Source organism: Macaca nemestrina, chromosome 6 (assembly GCF_043159975.1).
Source record: "Macaca nemestrina isolate mMacNem1 chromosome 6, mMacNem.hap1, whole genome shotgun sequence".
Lineage (NCBI taxonomy): Eukaryota > Metazoa > Chordata > Mammalia > Primates > Cercopithecidae > Macaca > Macaca nemestrina.
This window is the reverse complement of record NC_092130.1, coordinates 53,052,709-53,072,245: the sequence shown is the minus strand read 5'-3', so window position 1 is coordinate 53,072,245 and position 19,537 is coordinate 53,052,709. Positions and strand designations below refer to the sequence as shown.

The following is a 19,537-nucleotide window of genomic DNA, read 5'->3' as shown; positions in this document are numbered from 1 at the left end:
TTAGGTGGGTATCATATATGAATTAATCAATACTTTTCAACATATTTTAGGATAAGTGAAAGAGGGAAATCATGAACCTACTGACCCCTTCAAATAAAGCATAGATTAGCTTCAATTGGGCATCTTAATATCTTCTTAGCAAATTGATGAGTTAGTATTATATTGGTCTAGACGTGTATTCCATATTTCTTCATAACTAGTTTGAAAGACTTTGCTTTTCAGATCTTTATTATGTTTAATAGCTAATATTTCCCTCTCTATAGAGTCAGTTATCGGACAGCCTATCGACATGGGGAGAAGACTATGTATAGGCGCAAGTCTCAATGTTGTCCTGGATTTTATGAAAGCGGGGAAATGTGTGTCCGTAAGTAAGACTTTCACCCCTTTGAGATTCGCTTGTTTTTCCCAGTGCTGGTTTGGTTCCATTAATGGCAGCTGAGACGGAGGCCTGGGGAGGTGGGTGTCTTGGAACATTCGTTTTTTCTCTGGTTGCTACTTTTCCTTGGCTTGTGTAATGAAGGAAGCGTTAACTCTGTCCTCCTGTCCTATCCAAAGTCTCCAAATGAATATTGCTTAAGGAGAAAAGAGCTGTTACAGAAAGCTGATTCAAGGCTGGAGGTGGTGATGTAAATTACAATTCTTCAATGAATGTCTCATTGGAAATTGGTCAGGACTCACTGGACTTGGGTCACAGAAGAGAACAGAGACCTAACTTTCCTGCAGCTGACCCAAGTCAACTTCCGAGAGGCCAGCATATTCTTTTCTGGTGCATAGAATGATGAGTCTTATTAAATGTAGAGGAGTTTTCACATTAAAAAATGACAGTAAGTCTGCATCACAAAATAGAACTTCTTTTCATTGTCATTTTCCCTCTTCTCTCCCCTCCTCACTTCACCAATTCATTCTGAGATGTCTTGAGAGAAGTTTGGTATCTTATGACACACTTCAGAGAATCCTAGAATATGAGATGCATGTGAGATGCAGTTTGCAATTGAGATTTCCTACTATTGTGTATAGGTCACTTAGAAGAGAGATCATTAAAGACTATTTTATTCGACTATTCTGGCTCAACACACGGCTAGAGGGACAACTCTGCTTTCTGAGTTGAGACGCTGATGTTGAGTAGCATAGAGACAAGGTTCTGCTGTAATTTGGAGGCACCAGGAGTGACTGGATAGATCTCAGCTTAAGAATCTGGAGAGCCTAGTGATATCACTGGTTCTACCATCACTTGGCTGGGTGGCCTCAGATAAACCATTTATACCTCTTTGAGTTTCCTTTGCTGTCTCAGAGATAGTGCTTGGGATAGTACATGTCTCACCTTCCTTCCAACCCCTGGATTCTATTCTGTATGCAGACAGGGGCAGCTCCTTAGCTTGGATTCAGAGTCAGGGCTATATTTAATAATACATGTTCATAGAAAGAAAAATTAGAATATGTAACTAAGAAAAAAAGAAGAAAATAAAAATACATTGTGATTATCTTTCCTGGTCAGTAATTATACTTCTGTAACATATTGCAAATGTCAGTATATTATTGTATCATAAATATTTGTTCAATCAATCTCAGCTGTTGAATATTCACACAATTTCCAAGTTTTACCTATAGTAAACTACTCTAAAGGACATCATTGTGGTTAAATAATTGTTCATATCCTTCATTAAGTAAAGATAAATTCCTAGCAGTAGTATTGCTGGATTAGAAGTGTACATATTTTAAAACTTTTGGTATGTTTCTAATTTAAATACCCACCAGCGGTAAACGAGAATGTATTTTTGCTTATACCCTGCGCCAATTTTCCTTTCACTAATTTTTTCTTAATTTGCATGTCTTTGATTAATAATGATGCTGAATAAGAAAAATTATGTGTTTATAATCAAACATCTTAGAGAATAATCATGAGCAGATCTCAGTGGCCCAGGCTGATAGGAAATTTTCAAAAGAAAGCAGCGTGGAGTGCACACAGTGGTGGGTATTGGGAAGGCCTGGCCACTCAGGCTGGCCACTGCCCAGAGGCCTTCAGTGACATTATCTTGATGCCTTTTCCTGGGTTCAACCTTACAAGCAAGCACAACCATCGACATACCGAGAGAGTACTTCTGTCTCCCAGCACACATTTCTATTAACCCAGGTCATAGAATTTGTATATGAAGCCAGGATGCTATTTTCCTAAGTCATACAGAACTTGGAAAGGTCCTTGTGCCTGTCTTCTGGCCATCCCTTCTCTCCTTGAAGACCTGGCATGTGGGATGCTAGACTTTACTGGCAAGCTGGTGGGTGAGTGTAGATCCAAGCAAGCTCAGTTAGAGAGACAGCTTCAGTGTTTCCTGGCATCAGCCGCATAATTCAACACCTCTGTTTCTTAACTCAGTAGTACAGTCCTTCTTAGAAAGTTAGGCAATTCCACTAGCACTATCACGCCCGAAATTACATGGGTAAAAGTAAGTTTTCTTTCCTGCTAGACAGCTTGCAAAGCATTCCCCAAATTGCTGGAATGGACACCTCTAGCATTTGCCTCAAAAATTCTCCTTTTTTCTAGGCCTCTTGTTGACCAACTACCCCTGAGACTGCAGCATTTTTTCCTTTAGATATGCTAATATATTTAATCAATTTACAGTCTAGTCTCACTGGCCTGGGAGCTGTTGGTCTCTGGTCTCTAAAATATTTTGTGTCTCTCCACTCTGACGTCTTGATTTCATTGCTTCACCCCGCCTAACAATTGTTAACGCTTTCTTGTTCTTGGGGGTGCCTCCCAGTGACTTTTCTGTACTCTTCACAGCTGGCACAAGTGAGGCAACCTTGTGGATAAGGGAACAAAGAATACAATATTCTTGGTTGTGTTTTCATAGTCTCTTTTTCTACCAAGTTTTGCTGCCAGGCAGGTAACACGGTCACCTTTTTTAACTGTTTCCAGTTACCAAAATAAACACAGGAATCAGTCATAATTTTAAGTTAATTCTTGGTACTTTACCTAGAAGGCAAACAGGATGATTTAATACAAATACCTGTATTTGAAACAAGTTTCTTTTATGTACTCAAGTAGCACCTTCAGGAGAGCAAATCCTGTCTTCCCCTCCCTCCTCACCTCTGTTTCATCCTGCCTCACCCTCTCCTCCATGATAGATCCCACTGTAGACGGTCACTCTGGAGGCTTGACATGGAACGGCCAGCTGCCCCACCCTCTTTCCACAGCTTTCTGAGGTTTCCTGTGGGGACCTGGCCAGCTGTCTTCACTATCATGTGTTAGTGCCATGTCCTTTTGGTTCTCATCTTCCCCTCACCCACCCCTCCCACTTTCAGAGATCAGAATACTTCACAATGAAGTAGCTCTTCATTAGAAAATTGTCAGGGATATGTATGCTAAAGAGTCATCTTCTCAGGGCCGGGCATGGTGGCTCATGCCTGTAATCCTAGCACTTTGGGAAGCTAAGGTGGGAGGATCCGTTGAGCCCAGGCATTTGAGACCAGCATGGGCAACATAGGGAGACTCCGTCTCTTAAAAAAAAAAAAAAAAGTCATCTTCTCTAGGCTCCAGAGACTTTGCTGGAGAGTGGGCTGCCAGTTCAGAGTCAGCTGTGGTTGAGGAAGGGGAGCTGAGTGGCCTCCAGGAGCCAGGCTCACCTTGTGAAGGAGTCCATGGAATAGTGTCTGTCTCAGAACCATAAGGATAGCTTGTAGATGTCACCAGGATGATGGTAGGACCATACAGCTTAGTTTAACTTGTTTTGGGAGGAAAGCAGGTTTCTATTCTACTTGTCCATATAAAGGAAGTCATTGTTCCTTTATCGTAGTCATTTCCTCTTTCACAGGAGAAATCAGACTCAACACAGTGGATTCAATTCAATTGAATAAAACATGCATTGATTGACCTACAGTGTAAAAACCGGTGGGCTAGACTCTAAAGATTATGTGTATGTGTGTATATATATGTGTATATGTGTATATATATGTGTATAATATATATATTATGTGTGTGTATATATATAATATATATGAGCCAGACATACTTTCTACCATCAAAGAGTTTTGCAGTTTAAGTATCTTTTTTAATGGATTTCAGACAACAACAAAGTCATAGTTAACTTTATTGTGTGCTTACTATGTACCAGGCACATACATTATCTTATAAAATTTCTAAAACATTATGAGGCAGATATAATCATACCCCTGTTAAAGATGAGGAAAATGAGGCTTTGACAAATTAAATAACATTTTTAGTCTGATCAATTGGTGGTGGGTGGTAGAGGATGATGCAGATATTTCTGATAAATAGAGAATAAGATACTTTACCTAAATAAAAGAAATGAAATTGGCAGAGTAGCTTATGAACCAAGGACTATCCAACTCCTGTCCATGCCACATGTCAAGAAATTCTCAGCTGCATCTCATTACATGACTTCAAAGATTTTTAAAAAATGTGTTAAATAATTTTGCCTTGAAAAAAAAAGTCAAGAATATTCTCTGTTCTCTATGTTCAATTCTCTCTCTCTCTTTTTAAGGTGACTAAAATCAATAACAATCTTTTTTCTTTTGAAATTGGATTTTTTTTTTTTTTTTTTTTTTTTTTTTTTTTTTTTTTTTTTTTTGAGACGGAGTCTCGCTCTGTCGCCCAGGCTGGTGTGCAGTGGCGCGATCTCGGCTCACTGCAAGCTCCGCCTCCCGGGTTTACGCCATTCTCCTGCCTCAGCCTCCCGAGTAGCTGGGACTACAGGCGCCCACAACCGCGCCCGGCTAATTTTTTGTATTTTTAGTAGAGACGGGGTTTCATCGTGGTCTCGATCTCCTGACCTTGTGATCCGCCCGCCTCGGCCTCCCAAAGTGCTGGGATTACAGGCGTGAGCCACCGCGCCCGGCTGAAATTGGATTTTTAAAAGGTTCTTGAAAACAAAGAACTTTGGAGAAATTAAGTAAATAGATCTTACAAATGCGGTGATTCTGTCTACATCAACCAGAGGACTGATCGCTGAACTTACAGGCATCGTTGGTGGATATTCAAGATTGTTGTTACTGCTGCAGTTTCTTCACTTTTGGGAAATATAGCAAGGCAGCCTAGTCAGGTGCTCCTGCCTTCTCTGTACTGTCAAGGTTCCAGGGAAAAGGACAGTAGCTCAGAAAGATCCTGAAGATTTTAAGTTTCACATGAATACATGGGTGGCATCCTGGAGTTAGTCCTTCATGTAAATTCACATGGAAACTGTCCCAGGATGAGGCTCTCATTTCATGTTTATGTGCAATAGAAGCAGCAGGTGGTCACTGAATGGCTCTTCATTCTGTCAGCTGTGGAGATTCTTGGAGAAAAAAAACCCTAGTTTTCTTGTGTATAGAGCATGATGAAGAGACTGGCTCTGCTTCTGATTGGAATGAGCACACAAAACTTTTGGAGAGGCTGTTAAAATACAGATTCTGATTCCATGGGTCCAGAGTGGGGCCCAAAGGTACACATTTCTACTGAACCCTCAGACTGTGTGGAAGCTGCTGGTCCACAGAGCAGACTTTGAGTAACAAGGCTGTCTGTCCGAAAGACCAATGCATGTCATCAGGCAGGAAAGACCACGGTAGACAGTGTGGGCAACAGTGTGGTTAGGAGCCTTTTCTTAGAATGTGTTTAGAAAAAAAGAAAGGATTGGACATTTTTTAATTAAAATATTACTAGGACAGGAAGAAATCTGTGATTCCTTGATGTGGTTTTACTTTGTTTATAAATTTAATTAAACTCTAAATTTGTTCATCCTTCAAGATTAATATTCTTGCCTCTAATCTGTGTTAAGAATTTAGACGCGTTTCATTATTTTTAATTTGGAGATTTTTCTTTTATTTCAAGTGTTTTTTAAGGAACACCTAGTGTTTGGTTATATGAATAAGTTATTTAGTGGTGAATTCTGAGATTTTGGTGCACCCATCACCCAAGTAATGTACACTGTACCCAATGTCCAGTCTTTTATCCTTTACCCACCTCCCACGCTTTCCCTTAAGTCCCCAAAGCCTATTGTATCATTCATATGCCTTTGCATCCTCATGGCTTAGCTCCTACTTGTAAGAAAGAATATACAATGTTTGGTTTTCCATTCCTGAGTTACTTCACTTAGAATAATGGTCCCCAATTCCGTCCAGGTTGCTGCAAATGTCATTATTTAATTCCTTTTTATGGGTGAGTAGCATTCCATGGTATATATGTATGTATGTACTTATGTATGTATATATGTATGTATGTATGTATCTATCTATCTATCTATCTATCTATCTATCTATCTATCTATTCTTTATCTATCTGTCACATTTTCTTTACTTGTTGATTGATGGGCATTTGGGCTTGTTCCATATTTTTGCAATTGTGAATTGTGTTGCTATAAACATGCATGTGCGAGTATCTTTTTCGTACAATGACTTCTTTTCCTCTGGTAGATACCCAAGAGTGAGATTACTGAATCAAATGGTAGATCTACTTTTAGTTTTTTAAGGAATCTCCACACCATTTTCCCTAGTGGTTGTACTAGTTTATGTTCCTACCAACAGTGTAGAAGCACTCCCTTTTCAGCACATCCACACCGACATCTATTATTTTTGAAGTTTTTGATTATGGCCATTTTTGCAGGAGTAAGGTGGTGTTATATTATGGTTTTGGTTTGCATTTCCCTGATCATTAGTGCTGTTGAACACTTTTTCATATGTTTGTTGGCCATTTGTATATCTTCTTTTGAGAATTTTCTATTCATGTCCTTAGCCCACTTTTTGATGGGATTTTTTTTCTTGCTGATTTGTTTGAGTTCTTTGTAGATTCTGGATATTAGTTCTTTGTCAGATGTATAGATTGTGAAGATTTTCTCCCACTCTGTGGGTTGTCTGTTTACTCTGATGATTATTTCTTTTGCTGTGCAGAAGCTTTTTAGTTTAATTAAGTCCCATCTATTTATCTTTGTTTTTGTTGCATTTGCTTTTGGGTTCTTGGTCATAATAATTTGGCGAATTTTAAGTACAGGCTGAGTATCCAAAACGCTTGGGAGCAGAAGTGTTTCAGATTTTGGATTTTTTGGGTTTAGGAATATTTTCACATCCATAATGAGATACTCTGTGGATGGAACTCAAGTCTGAACATGAAATTAATTTATATTTTATATACATCTTATACATATAGCTTAAACATATTTTTATACAACATTTTAAATAATTTTGTGTATGGAACAAGATTTTGACTGTGTTTTGACTATGACAGGAGCTCAGGAGGGAAATTTTCCACTTGTGGCTTCATGTCAGTACTCAAAATATTTTCAGATTTTGGAGCACTTTGGCTTTTGGGTTTTTGCGTTAGGGATGCTCCACCTGCATTAATAAAGAAATCCTCAGAGAAATGAAATGGAGAAATGTCCAGAGGAATGAAATACTTGTAATATATGTGTGTGTACATATATATGTGTGTGCTTGTATAGATGTATTTGTATTGTGTATATACATATATAGTATGTTTTTTAATGTCACATAACTAACCTCTTATAAAATTGCTATTGATTTAAATCTCAATTCTTGTACCTAAATAAATATTGATCCAAACACATTCCTATATATTTTCATTAACACATATCAGTTTTTATAATAAACATTTATGTATTCTAGAGATTTCTGTGGTTCTTCATGGAATAGCTTAGAGTTAACCAACACTTTTTTGTTATATACATTAATCCTAATGCATATATAGGAACTATAGTTAGGAAGATAGAGAAGCAAGAAGTGTGATTAGTTTAAACATTTATGGTTGAGAAATCACTGGATACTATTCTCTGCTTTCAACATATACCCATCATTTGACTGTAAATGCAAATATGGACATCCTAAGTGTAGTGCACATGGCCAGTGTATAGTTTTCCAAGGAAAACTGTTATATTTATTATCTCTCCCTTTTGGCTTCCAAGAAAAAAAAAAAGTTCAGTTCAGATTGTTAACACAGAATGGAGAAAACACATGAATTAAACCTAGGTTCAAATCCCAAAGCTACCCTGCATGTATAATGTCCCTGGGCCACAACATCCTTGATTTCTGTGAACCTCACTTCTTAATCTGTAAGATGGGTTCTAATGCCTATTAATCATGTAGGGTTGCTGTTAGGATCTAATAAGATATATGAAAGTGTTTCGAAAAATGCAAAAGACTTGCATGTACAGTATTAACTAACTGAAAGTGATGGTTCTGGACTTGATTTTAGTATTATTTGTGATGTTTGGATTTCAATTAGAAGATAAGAATTCTTCTGCTGTAGCTCTAAAGTTGAGTAGATATTAAACCATATGATTTTCATGAAGTTTAAAGTAATTCTCATGGCAGTTCTTTATCACAAATATCAAACTGACTTGCTAAACTCTGCATCATGATCCATTTACTTATATCCATGTGCTTATGACTACTGTGATTAGAGATAATTAATAGGATCAAATCTTCCTTTCTAGTCATATAAAATGTATTGTCTTTTGCTTTTCTCTCAGCAGAAGAGTGTCCCTGAAATGAAAAAGCCTGCCTTCTTTTTCTGATTCTAGTTTTGTAATACATGTAGCTATTTTAAAATGGAAATGCAATCAAATTTAAATGTGGAATTATTTTTATATCAAAATACTTTTTTGATTTTTTTATCTCAAACTACAAAAGCAATGAATTTTTCGTACAATAAACCAGATCCCCCAAGTATGCTAACTGCTATTTAGTATTTGTTAAATGTGAAGTGTGTGTTCTTCTGTATGTGTGGGTGGGTGCGTATGTGCATACATGTATATGCAATATAAAAAAGCCTATTCAGAGGTTTACTTTGTTTTTAATAATTAATATTTGATTTACTATAGTTATAAATCCAAAAACATAGTTGCTTCTTAAGCAAAATTCAGCTTACAGATGTTTCATTCATCAGTCTAACGAATTTAACAAACACATTAAGATGCCTTTGACTAATGTTTTATAAACTTAAACACCTTCAAGTTTTTAAAATGGAATTCGTACATTTAATAGATTTGATTTTCATTTTAAATAATTCAGCGTCCAGGCTGACAAACCTTCCCATATACTTAAATAATTTTTGTAAATCTAAATAGCCCAACTTACAAATAGGGTGAAATCTTGTGTACTTTAAAACGTTAAAATACAGTCTGGACGCAGTGGCTCACGCCTGTAATTCCAGTGCTTTGAAAGGTGACAAGAGTGAGACTCCATCTCAAAAGAAAAAAAAAAATTTGTATTAGTAAGATTCAACTTTAAAATAACATTTTAAAATCAATTATTCCATTACACATTTAAAGAATAAAATTAGAAAGCTGACCTTTTATTCTACGGACCACATGCTCTTAAATATTATAAATGTCTTCTTAAAACTAAAAATATGCACGCTATAGATTTTGATTCTCTCTCACAATTCTGTGCTTAACTGAAAATCTTCACCAGGTTGAAAGATAATTACTTTCTAAGCATTATCTCATGATTTTTGGTTTAATTTTTAATATAAGTTTGGTAGTCTCTTCAATTCATTTAATTTTTTGATATTTATTTTTATTATGGTAAAAACACATGACATTACATTTACCATTTTAACTATTTTTAAGTGTACCCTTCAGCAGTATTAAATATAGTCACGTTTTTGTGCAACATATCTCTAGAACATTTTTGTCTTGCAAAACAGAAACTCTAGACTCATTAAACCCTAACTACCCCTACCCACCTCCAGCCCGTGGCAGCCACCTTTCTACTTTATGTTTTTATGATTTTGACTACTTTAAATCCTTCATGTAAGTGGAATCAGACAGTATTTGTCCTTTCGTGACTGGCTTATTTCACTTACCATAACCATAATGCCCTTGAGGTCCAGCCATATCGTAGTAGCATGGGACAGGACTTCCTTTTATTATTTTATTTTTATCTTTATTTTTTTTTAAGGCTACACAATATCTTTTCTGAAGTTTTTAAATATCAGAGAACGTGGTCCTTGACTACTACCCCAGTGGAGCATACTGAACCTACCCCCTGTTCCAGATGGTGTACCTGTATTACTTCAGTGTAACACATATTATTTCCTAGTACTAGTTTCAAATTAGATTAGAACTCAATCCAGTTAGCTACTCCGGTTGATTAAATTTTTGTGCATATCTTGGTCATTGAGATATGCAAATATTTTTGGCCTAACTACCATGATAATTGACAGAATTATGTATTCTTTTCATATAATTCTTATATGAAAATCTTGTGCTCGCTTCGGCAGCACATATACTAAAATTGGAACGATACAGAGAAGATTAGCATGGCCCCTGCGCAAGGATGACACGCAAATTCGTGAAGCGTTCCATATTTAAAAAAAAAAAAAAAGAAAAGAAAATCTTATAAGATGTGTGGTCCTTTATTTCTTGTAAATGTTAAAATGATATCCCATTGCATTTTCCAAATTTCATGACTATGTTTGGAAGTGAAATCACAACCTCTAAGGTCATCTTGTTCGCTCTCTTCCACTTTGCCGTTGGACTCATCTCACATATAGTCTGAAGTTACTCTGGCGACACTGGTGTAGCTCTTTCTCCAGGGTGTTAATTTCATCTGCAATATCAGCAATCTCTAGACACTTCCCATTTCTTTGTCGCCACCTTTCAGCCTGCCTAAGGCTCCAGGTAGTTCTCTAATTTAGAAGTTTGATCTTGTTCCTAAGATGAAAATATGTATAACTCAAATTGTCTTGAATATTGTGTGTCCCAAGCTTGTCTGTTAGCGTCTGTTCCCTCCCAATTGCTGTGCCTGTCTTGCTTCACTTTCTTTTTTATTTATTTATTTATTTATTTATTATTATTATACTTTAAGTTGTAGGGTACATGTGCATAACGTGCAGGTTTGTTACATATGTACACTTGTGCCATGTTGGTGTGCTGCACCCATCAACTCGTCATTTACATCAGGTATAACTCCCAATGCAATCCCTCCCTCCTCCCCCCTCCCCATGATAGGCCCCGGTGTGTGATGTTCCCCTTCCCGAGTCCAAGTGATCTCATTGTTCAGTTCCCACCTATGAGTGAGAACATGCGGTGTATGGTTTTCTGTTCTTGTGATAGTTTGCTAAGAATGATGGTTTCCAGCTGCATCCATGTCCCTACAAAGGACACAAACTCATCCTTTTTTATGGCTGCATAGTATTCCATGGTGTATATGTGCCACATTTTCTTAATCCAGTCTGTCACTGATGGACATTTGGGTTGATTCCAAGACTTTGCTATTGTGAATAGTGCTGCAATAAACATACGTGTGCATGTGTCTTTATAGCAGCATAATTTATAATCCTTTGGGTATATACCCAGTAATGGGATGGCTGGGTCATATGGTACATCTAGTTCTAGATCTTTGAGGAATCGCCATACTGTTTTCCATAATGGTTGAACTAGTTTACAATCCCACCAACAGTGTAAAAGTGTTCCTATTTCTCCACATCCTCTCCAGCACCTGTTGTTTCCTGACTTTTGAATGATTGCCATTCTAACTGGTGTGAGATGGTATCTCATTGTGGTTTTGATTTGCATTTCTCTGATGGCCAGTGATGATGAGCATTTTTTCATGTGTCTGTTGGCTGTATGAATGTCTTCTTTTGAGAAATGTCTGTTCATATCCTTTGCCCACTTTTTGATGGGGTTGTTTGTTTTTTTCTTGTAAATTTGTTTGAGTTCTTTGTAGGTTCTGGATATTAGCCCTTTGTCAGACGAGTAGATTGCAAAAATTGTCTCCCATTCTGTAGGTTGCCTGTTCACTCTGATGGTAGTTTCTTTTGCTGTGCAGAAGCTCTTTAGTTTAATGAGATCCCATTTGTCAATTTTGGCTTTTGCTGCCGTTGCTTTTGGTGTTTTAGACATGAAGTCTTTGCCCATGCCTATGTCCTGAATGGTACTACCTAGGTTTTCCTCTAGGATTTTTATGGTATTAGGTCTAACATTTAAGTCTCTAATCCATCTTGAATTAATTTTCGTATAAGGAGTAAGGAAAGGATCCAGTTTCAGCTTTCTACTTATGGCTAGCCAATTTTCCCAGCACCATTTATTAAATAGGGAATCCTTTCCCCATTTCTTGTTTCTCTCAGGTTTGTCAAAGATCAGATGGCTGTAGATGTGTGGTATTATTTCTGAGGACTCTGTTCTGTTCCATTGGTCTATATCTCTGTTTTGGTACCAGTACCATGCTGTTTTGGTTACTGTAGCCTTGTAGTATAGTTTGAAGTCAGGTAGCGTGATGCCTCCAGCTTTGTTCTTTTGACTTAGGATTGTCTTGGAGATGCGGGCTCTTTTTTGGTTCCATATGAACTTTAAAGCAGTTTTTTCCAATTCTGTGAAGAAACTCATTGGTAACTTGATGGGGATGGCATTGAATCTATAAATTACCTTGGGCAGTATGGCCATTTTCACGATATTGATTCTTCCTATCCATGAGCATGGAATGTTCTTCCATTTGTTTGTGTCCTCTTTTATTTCACTGAGCAGTGGTTTGTAGTTCTCCTTGAAGAGGTCCTTTACATCCCTTGTAAGTTGGATTCCTAGGTATTTTATTCTCTTTGAAGCAATTGTGAATGGAAGTTCATTCCTGATTTGGCTCTCTGTTTGTCTGTTACTGGTGTATAAGAATGCTTGTGATTTTTGCACATTAATTTTGTATCCTGAGACTTTGCTGAAGTTGCTTATCAGCTTAAGGAGATTTTGGGCTGAGACAATGGGGTTTTCTAAATATACAATCATGTCATCTGGAAACAGGGACAGTTTGACTTCTTCTTTTCCTAACTGAATACCCTTGATTTCTTTCTCTTGCCTAATTGCCCTAGCCAGAACCTCCAACACTATGTTGAATAGGAGTGGTGAGAGAGGGCATCCCTGTCTTGTGCCAGTTTTCAAAGGGAATTTTTCCAGTTTTTTCCCATTCAGTATGATATTGGCTGTGGGTTTGTCATAAATAGCTCTTATTATTTTGAGGTACGTTCCATCAATACCGAATTTATTGAGCGTTTTTAGCATGAAGGGCTGTTGAATTTTGTCAAAAGCCTTTTCTGCATCTATTGAGATAATCATGTGGTTCTTGTCTTTGGTTCTATTTATATGCTGGATTATGTTTATTGATTTGCGAATGTTGAACCAGCCTTGCATCCCAGGGATGAAGCCCACTTGATCATGGTGGATAAGCTGTTTGATGTGTTGCTGAATCCGGTTTGCCAGTATTTTATTGAGGATTTTTGCATCGATGTTCATCAGGGATATTGGTCTAAAATTCTCTTTTTTTGTTGTGTCTCTGCCAGGCTTTGGTATCAGGATGATGTTGGCCTCATAAAATGAGTTAGGGAGGATTCCCTCTTTTTCTATTGATTGGAATAGTTTCAAAAGGAATGGTACCAACTCCTCATTATACCTCTGGTAGAATTCAGCTGTGAATCCATCTGGTCCTGGACTTTTTTTGGTTGGTAGGCTATTAATTATTGCCTCAATTTCAGAGCCTGCTATTGGTCTATTCAGGGATTCAACTTCTTCCTGGTTTAGTCTTGGAAGAGTGTAAGTGTCCAGGAAATTATCCATTTCTTCTAGATTTTCCAGTTTATTTGCGTAGAGGTGTTTATAGTATTCTCTGATGGTAGTTTGTATTTCTGTGGGGTCGGTGGTGATATCTCCTTTATCATTTTTTATTGTGTCGATTTGATTCTTCTCTCTTTTCTTCTTTAGTAGTCTTGCTAGTGGTCTGTCAATTTTGTTGCTCTTTTCAAAAAACCAACTCCTGGATTCATTGATTTTTTGGAGGGTTTTTTGTGTCTCTATCTCCTTCAGTTCTGCTCTGATCTTAGTTATTTCTTGCCTTCTGCTAGCTTTCGAATGTGTTTGCTCTTGCTTCTCTAGTTCTTTTAATTGTGATGTTAGAGTGTCAATTTTAGATCTTTCCTGCTTTCTCTTGTGGGCATTTAGTGCTATAAATTTCCCTCTACACACTGCTTTAAATGTGTCCCAGAGATTCTGGTATGTTGTATCTTTGTTCTCATTGTTTTCAAAGAACATCTTTATTTCTGCCTTCATTTCGTGATGTACCCAGTAGTCATTCAGGAGCAGGTTGTTCAGTTTCCATGTAGTTGAGCGGTTTTGATTGAGTTTCTTAGTCCTGAGTTCTAGTTTGATTGCACTGTGGTCTGAGAGACAGTTTGTTATAATTTCTGTTCTTGTACATTTGCTGAGGAGTGCTTTACTTCCAATTACGTGGTCAATTTTGGAGTAAGTACGATGTGGTGCTGAGAAGAATGTATATTCTGTTGATTTGGGGTGGAGAGTTCTATAGATGTCAATTAGGTCTGCTTGCTGCAGAGATGAGTTCAATTCCTGGATATCCTTGTTAACTTTCTGTCTCGTTGATCTGTCTAATGTTGACAGTGGAGTGTTGAAGTCTCCCATTATTATTGTATGGGAGTCTAAGTCTCTTTGTAAGTCTCCAAGGACTTGCTTTATGAATCTGGGTGCTCCTGTATTGGGTGCATATATATTCAGGATAGTTAGCTCTTCCTGTTGAATTGATCCCTTTACCATTATGTAATGGCCTTCTTTGTCTCTTTTGATCTTTGATAGTTTAAAGTCTGTTTTATCAGAGACTAGTATTGCAACCCCCGCTTTTTTTTGTTCTCCATTTGCTTGGTAAATCTTCCTCCATCCCTTTATTTTGAGCCTATGTATGTCTCTGCGTGTGAGATGGGTCTCCTGAATACAGCAGACTGATGGGTCTTGACTCTTTATCCAGTTTGCCAGTCTGTGTCTTTTAATTGGAACATTTAGTCCATTTACATTTAAGGTTAAGATTGTTATGTGTGAACTTGATCCTGCCATTATGATATTAACTGGTTATTTTGCTCGTTAGTTGATGCAGTTTCTTCCTAGCCTCGATGGTCTTTACATTTTGGCATGTTTTTGCAATGGCTGGTACCGGTTGTTCCTTTCCATGTTGAGTGCTTCCTTCAGGGTCTCTTGTAAGGCAGGCCTAGTGGTGACAAAATCTCTAAGCATTTGCTTATCCGTAAAGGATTTTATTTCTCCTTCACTTATGAAACTTAGTTTGGCTGGATATGAAATTCTGGGTTTAAAATTCTTTTCTTTAAGAATGTTGAATATTGGCCCCCACTCTCTTCTGGCTTGTAGAGTTTCTGCCGAGAGATCTGCTGTTAGTCTGATGGGCTTCCCTTTGTGGGTAACCCGACCTTTCTCTCTGGCTGCCCTTAAGATTTTTTCCTTCATTTCAACTTTGGTGAATCTGGCAATTATGTGTCTTGGAGTTGCTCTTCTCGAGGAGTATCTTTGTGGCATTCTCTGTATTTCCTGGATTTGAATGTTGGCCTGCCCTACTAGGTTGGGGAAGTTCTCCTGGATGATATCCTGAAGAGTGTTTTCCAACTTGGTTCCATTTTCCCCCTCACTTTCAGGCACCCCAATCGGACGTAGATTTGGTCTTTTTACATAATCCCATACTTCTTGCAGGCTTTGTTCATTTGTTTTTGTTCTTTTTTCTTTTGGTTTCTCTTCTCACTTCATTTCATTCATTTGATCCTCAATCGCTGATACTCTTTCTTCCAGTTGATCGAGTCGGTTAGTGAAGCTTGTGCATTTGTCACGTATTTCTCGTGTCATGGTTTTCATCTCTTTCATTTCGTTTATGACCTTCTCTGCATTAATTACTCTAGCTATCAATTCTTCCACTTTTTTTTCAAGATTTTTAGTTTCTTTGCGCTGGGTACGTAATTCCTCCTTCAGCTCTGAGAAATTTGATGGACTGAAGCCTTCTTCTCTCATCTCGTCAAAGTCATTCTCCGTCCAGCTTTGATCCGTTGCTGGCGATGAGCTGCGCTCCTTTGCCGGGGGAGATACGCTCTTATTTTTTGAATTTCCAGCTCTTCTGCCCTGCTTTTTCCCCATCTTTGTGGTTTTATCTGCCTCTGGTCTTTGATGACGGTGATGTACTGATGGGGTTTTGGTGTAGGTGTCCTTCCTGTTTGATAGTTTTCCTTCTAACAGTCAGGACCCTCAGCTGTAGGTCTGTTGGAGATTGCTTGAGGTCCACTCCAGACCCTGTTTGCCTGGGTATCAGCAGCAGAGGCTGCAGAAGATAGAATATTTCTGAACAGCAAGTGTACCTGTCTGATTCTTGCTTTGGAAGCTTCCTCTCAGGGGTGTACTCCACCCTGTGAGGTGTGGGGTGTCAGACTGCCCCTAGTTGGGGATGTCTCCCAGTTAGGCTACTCAGGGGTCAGGGACCCATGTGAGCAGGGAGTCTGTCCCTTCTCAGATCTCAACCTCCGTGTTGGGAGATCCACTGCTCTCTTCAAAGCTGTCAGACAGAGTCGTTTGCGTCTGCAGAGTTTTCGGCTGAGTTTGTTATTGTTTACTGTGCCCTCTCCCCAGAGGTGGAGTCTACAGAGACAGGCAGGTTTCCTTGAGCTGCTGTGAGCTCCACCCAGTTTGAGCTTCCCAGCAGCTTTGTTTACCTACTTAAGCCTCAGCAATGGCGGTCGCCCCTCCCCCAGCCTCGCTACTGCCTTGCCGGTAGATCACAGACTGCTGTGCTAGCAATGAGGGAGGCTCCGTGGGTGTGGGACCCTCCCGGCCAGGTGTGGGATATGATCTCCTGGTGTGCCTGTTTGCTTAAAGCGCAGTATTGGGGTGGGAGTTACCCGATTTTCCAGGTGTTGTGTGTCTCAGTTCCCCTGGCTAGGAAAAGGGATTCCCTTCCCCCTTGCCCTTCTCAGGTGAGGCAATGCCTTGCCCTGCTTCAGCTCTTGCTGGTCGGGCTGCAGCAGCTGACCAGCACTGATCGTCCGGCACTCCCCAGTGAGATGAACCCAGTACCTCAGTTGAAAATGCAGAAATCACTGGTCTTCTGTGTCGCTCGCGCTGGGAGTTGGAGACTGGAGCTGTTCCTATTCGGCCATCTTGCTCCGCCACTTCACTTTCTTCCTTCTGTTCTCCCTGCCTCTTCCTGCCCTCCATTCCTTTTTCCTTCCTCCTTTGGTTCTCTTCCTCCTTTTGTCTCTCCTCCATTTTTTGCCCTTCTTCTCTCCTTCCTTTCTAAGCATCGGCACACCGAAGACTGAAGGATGAGTAAACCACTCTTGATGTTCTTCAGGGCTCAGTCTGTGCTAAAGAGTAGGAATGAAATAGACTGCAGAAGGAAGGGAAAGACCCTTGGGCCCTTCTCTTCTCAACTGTGCTACTCTGTTTATCAGAAGTAAAAGACCTAGGCCACTTCAGAAAAGACATAAATTTGTTGCGTATATATATATTTTTTCATTGATTTTTAAAAAAAAATTTGAAGTTGTAGTTTTTGTGGATACATAGTAGGTGTATATATTTATGGAGTGTATGGGATATTTTGATACAGGCATACAATATGTAATAATCACATCAGGGTGAATGGGGTATCTATCACCTCAAGCACTTATTCTTTGTGTTACAAACAATTCAATTATACTCATGGAGGTAGAGAGTAGAATGACGATTATCAGAGGCTGGGAAGGATAGTGGAGGTGGGGGGTAGGGGGAAAATGGGGATGGTTAATGGGTAGAAAAAATAGAATGAGTAAGATCTAGTGTTTGATAGCACAATATGGTGATTATAGTCAGCAATAATTTAATTGTACTTTAAAAAATAACTAAAAGAGTAAAATTGGGTTTTTTGTTGTATATATTTTTAATTACCTAAAATTATTTTTCATAGTGAAGCTATTTTTTAAAATCTGTGTAAAAAACTGGAAAACAGATAAGCAAAAAGAGAAAATAAATCATTCATAGTCCTGCCATTTTTGGTTTGTGTCTTTTCAGATATATTTCCATTACTTTGAATTCAATACAAATTTGTAGGTTATGCCATGCATATTTTTTGTAAGCTGTATTGTTCATTTGTATTATATTGTAGACATATTTTCTAGTCTATAAAATTACATCTAAATAATAATGTTATAATTGAATTTTACCATATTAATATATACTAATGTTAGGCACACATAATTTTGCAGCTACAGGGAGCATCATTTTATTTATCCCTTTGCATGTGTGAGTGATTCGTACAATAAATTATTTTAAGTGGAATTTCTGGAATGAGAGGTATGCATCCTGTATCATTTAGAATTAGATTTGGCTATGGGGTGAGAAGTAGGCAAGCCAGCAGGGGACCCAAGCAGGTTTTACCTTTCTGCTCCACCATCTCTTTGTCACATGCTCTCACCAAGCTACAAGGGCATCTTTATTCTGCCACTCCTGTAACTACTCGTGGAATGAGCCCAAAGGCAAGGTGGAAGAGAGTGAACAAGATGCCTTAGAGGTCGTGATTTCACTTCCAAACAGAGCCATGAGACTTGCAAAGTGCAGTGGGATATTGTTTTAACATTTACAAAGGTATGGTCTTCATTTCCATGTACCATTATTGACCTCCACACATCATCAACAGACAGAATAGGTGGGAGAAAGAGGCAAATGGCAATGTCAACTGTTTCCCAAGGAGGATTCCTAGAAGTGATCATGTTCCTTTTACATCCCACTGGTCACTTGGTCTCACCAAGCTGCAAATGCATCTCTAGTCTGTGTGGGCAAAGACCCAGTAAAAATATATGTAAATATATATTTATTTCTGTGGGAAGGGGAAAATGGATATTGGGAGACAGGGATAAGCCACATTGTAATGCAGTTTGAGGCACATTGCCAAATTGCTGTCCAGACAGGTTGTAACAACTTACATGCCCACCAGTAGTGTGTGAAGGTGCCCATTTCCTTACATTTCTGCTGACCTAGGTATTATTATTGCTTTCAACCTTTTGGGTGAAAAAACGTACCTAGCTTTATTTTGCATTTCCTAATTATTAATAATGCTGTTCACTTTAAAAACTTATGTTTATGGCCGGGCATGGTGGCTCACTCCTGTAATCCTAGCATTTTGGGAGGCCAAGGCAGGCAGATCACCTGAGGTCAGGAGTTCGAGACCAGCCTGGCCAACATGACGAAACCTCATCTTTACTAAAAATACAAAAATTAGCTGGGCCGCACATCTGTAATCTCAGTTATTTGGGAGGCTGACATAGGAGAATCGCTTGAACCCAGGAGGTGGAGGTTGCAGTGAGCCGGAGCCGAGATCGTGCCATTGCATTCCAGCCTAGGTGACAGAGTGAGACTCTGTCTCAAAAAAAAAAGTGTTTATTTACCATTTGTGTTTGGCTTTAGGGCCAGGACCAGGGAGATACAGTGAGACTGCCTTGTTCTGCAGAGAACCATAAGAACACTGAATAGAAGCAATAGGGGACAGTGGCAAATGAAAGAAAAACAGACTGATTTGGGGGTGCTAAAGAAGACAATTTGAGAGAGAGACTTTAAAACATGCCCCAGAGAGATCAGTTCCCATGGATGTGCCCAGCAGCAGCAGGAGACCCAGGCCCTTCTTAGCTCTTGCCCTCATCAACATCACGGATGCTCGTTCTCTCCTCATCCCACAGTTCCATTAGGCCTCCTTTCCCAAGACCTCAACTGTTTGCTACTTGCGGGGATGATCTAGAGCC

General features: G+C 38.8%; 1 protein-coding gene and 1 non-coding gene across 7 annotated transcripts in view; both read left to right on the top strand.

Annotated features, from left to right (window-relative positions):
* LOC105472457 (multiple EGF like domains 10) overlaps positions 1-19,537 on the top strand; it is a 394,760-nt gene that overhangs the window by 269,089 nt on the left and 106,134 nt on the right. For all 6 annotated transcript variants that reach the window (XM_071098507.1, XM_071098508.1, XM_071098510.1 and 3 more), the window contains one exon: positions 264-364. In XM_071098507.1, the coding sequence (XP_070954608.1) occupies positions 264-364 (101 nt within the window). The remainder of the gene's footprint in view (positions 1-263; positions 365-19,537) is intronic.
* On the top strand, positions 10,210-10,316 carry LOC112423389 (U6 spliceosomal RNA). Its single transcript, XR_003013861.1, has one exon. It is a non-coding gene; the product is annotated as a U6 spliceosomal RNA (small nuclear RNA).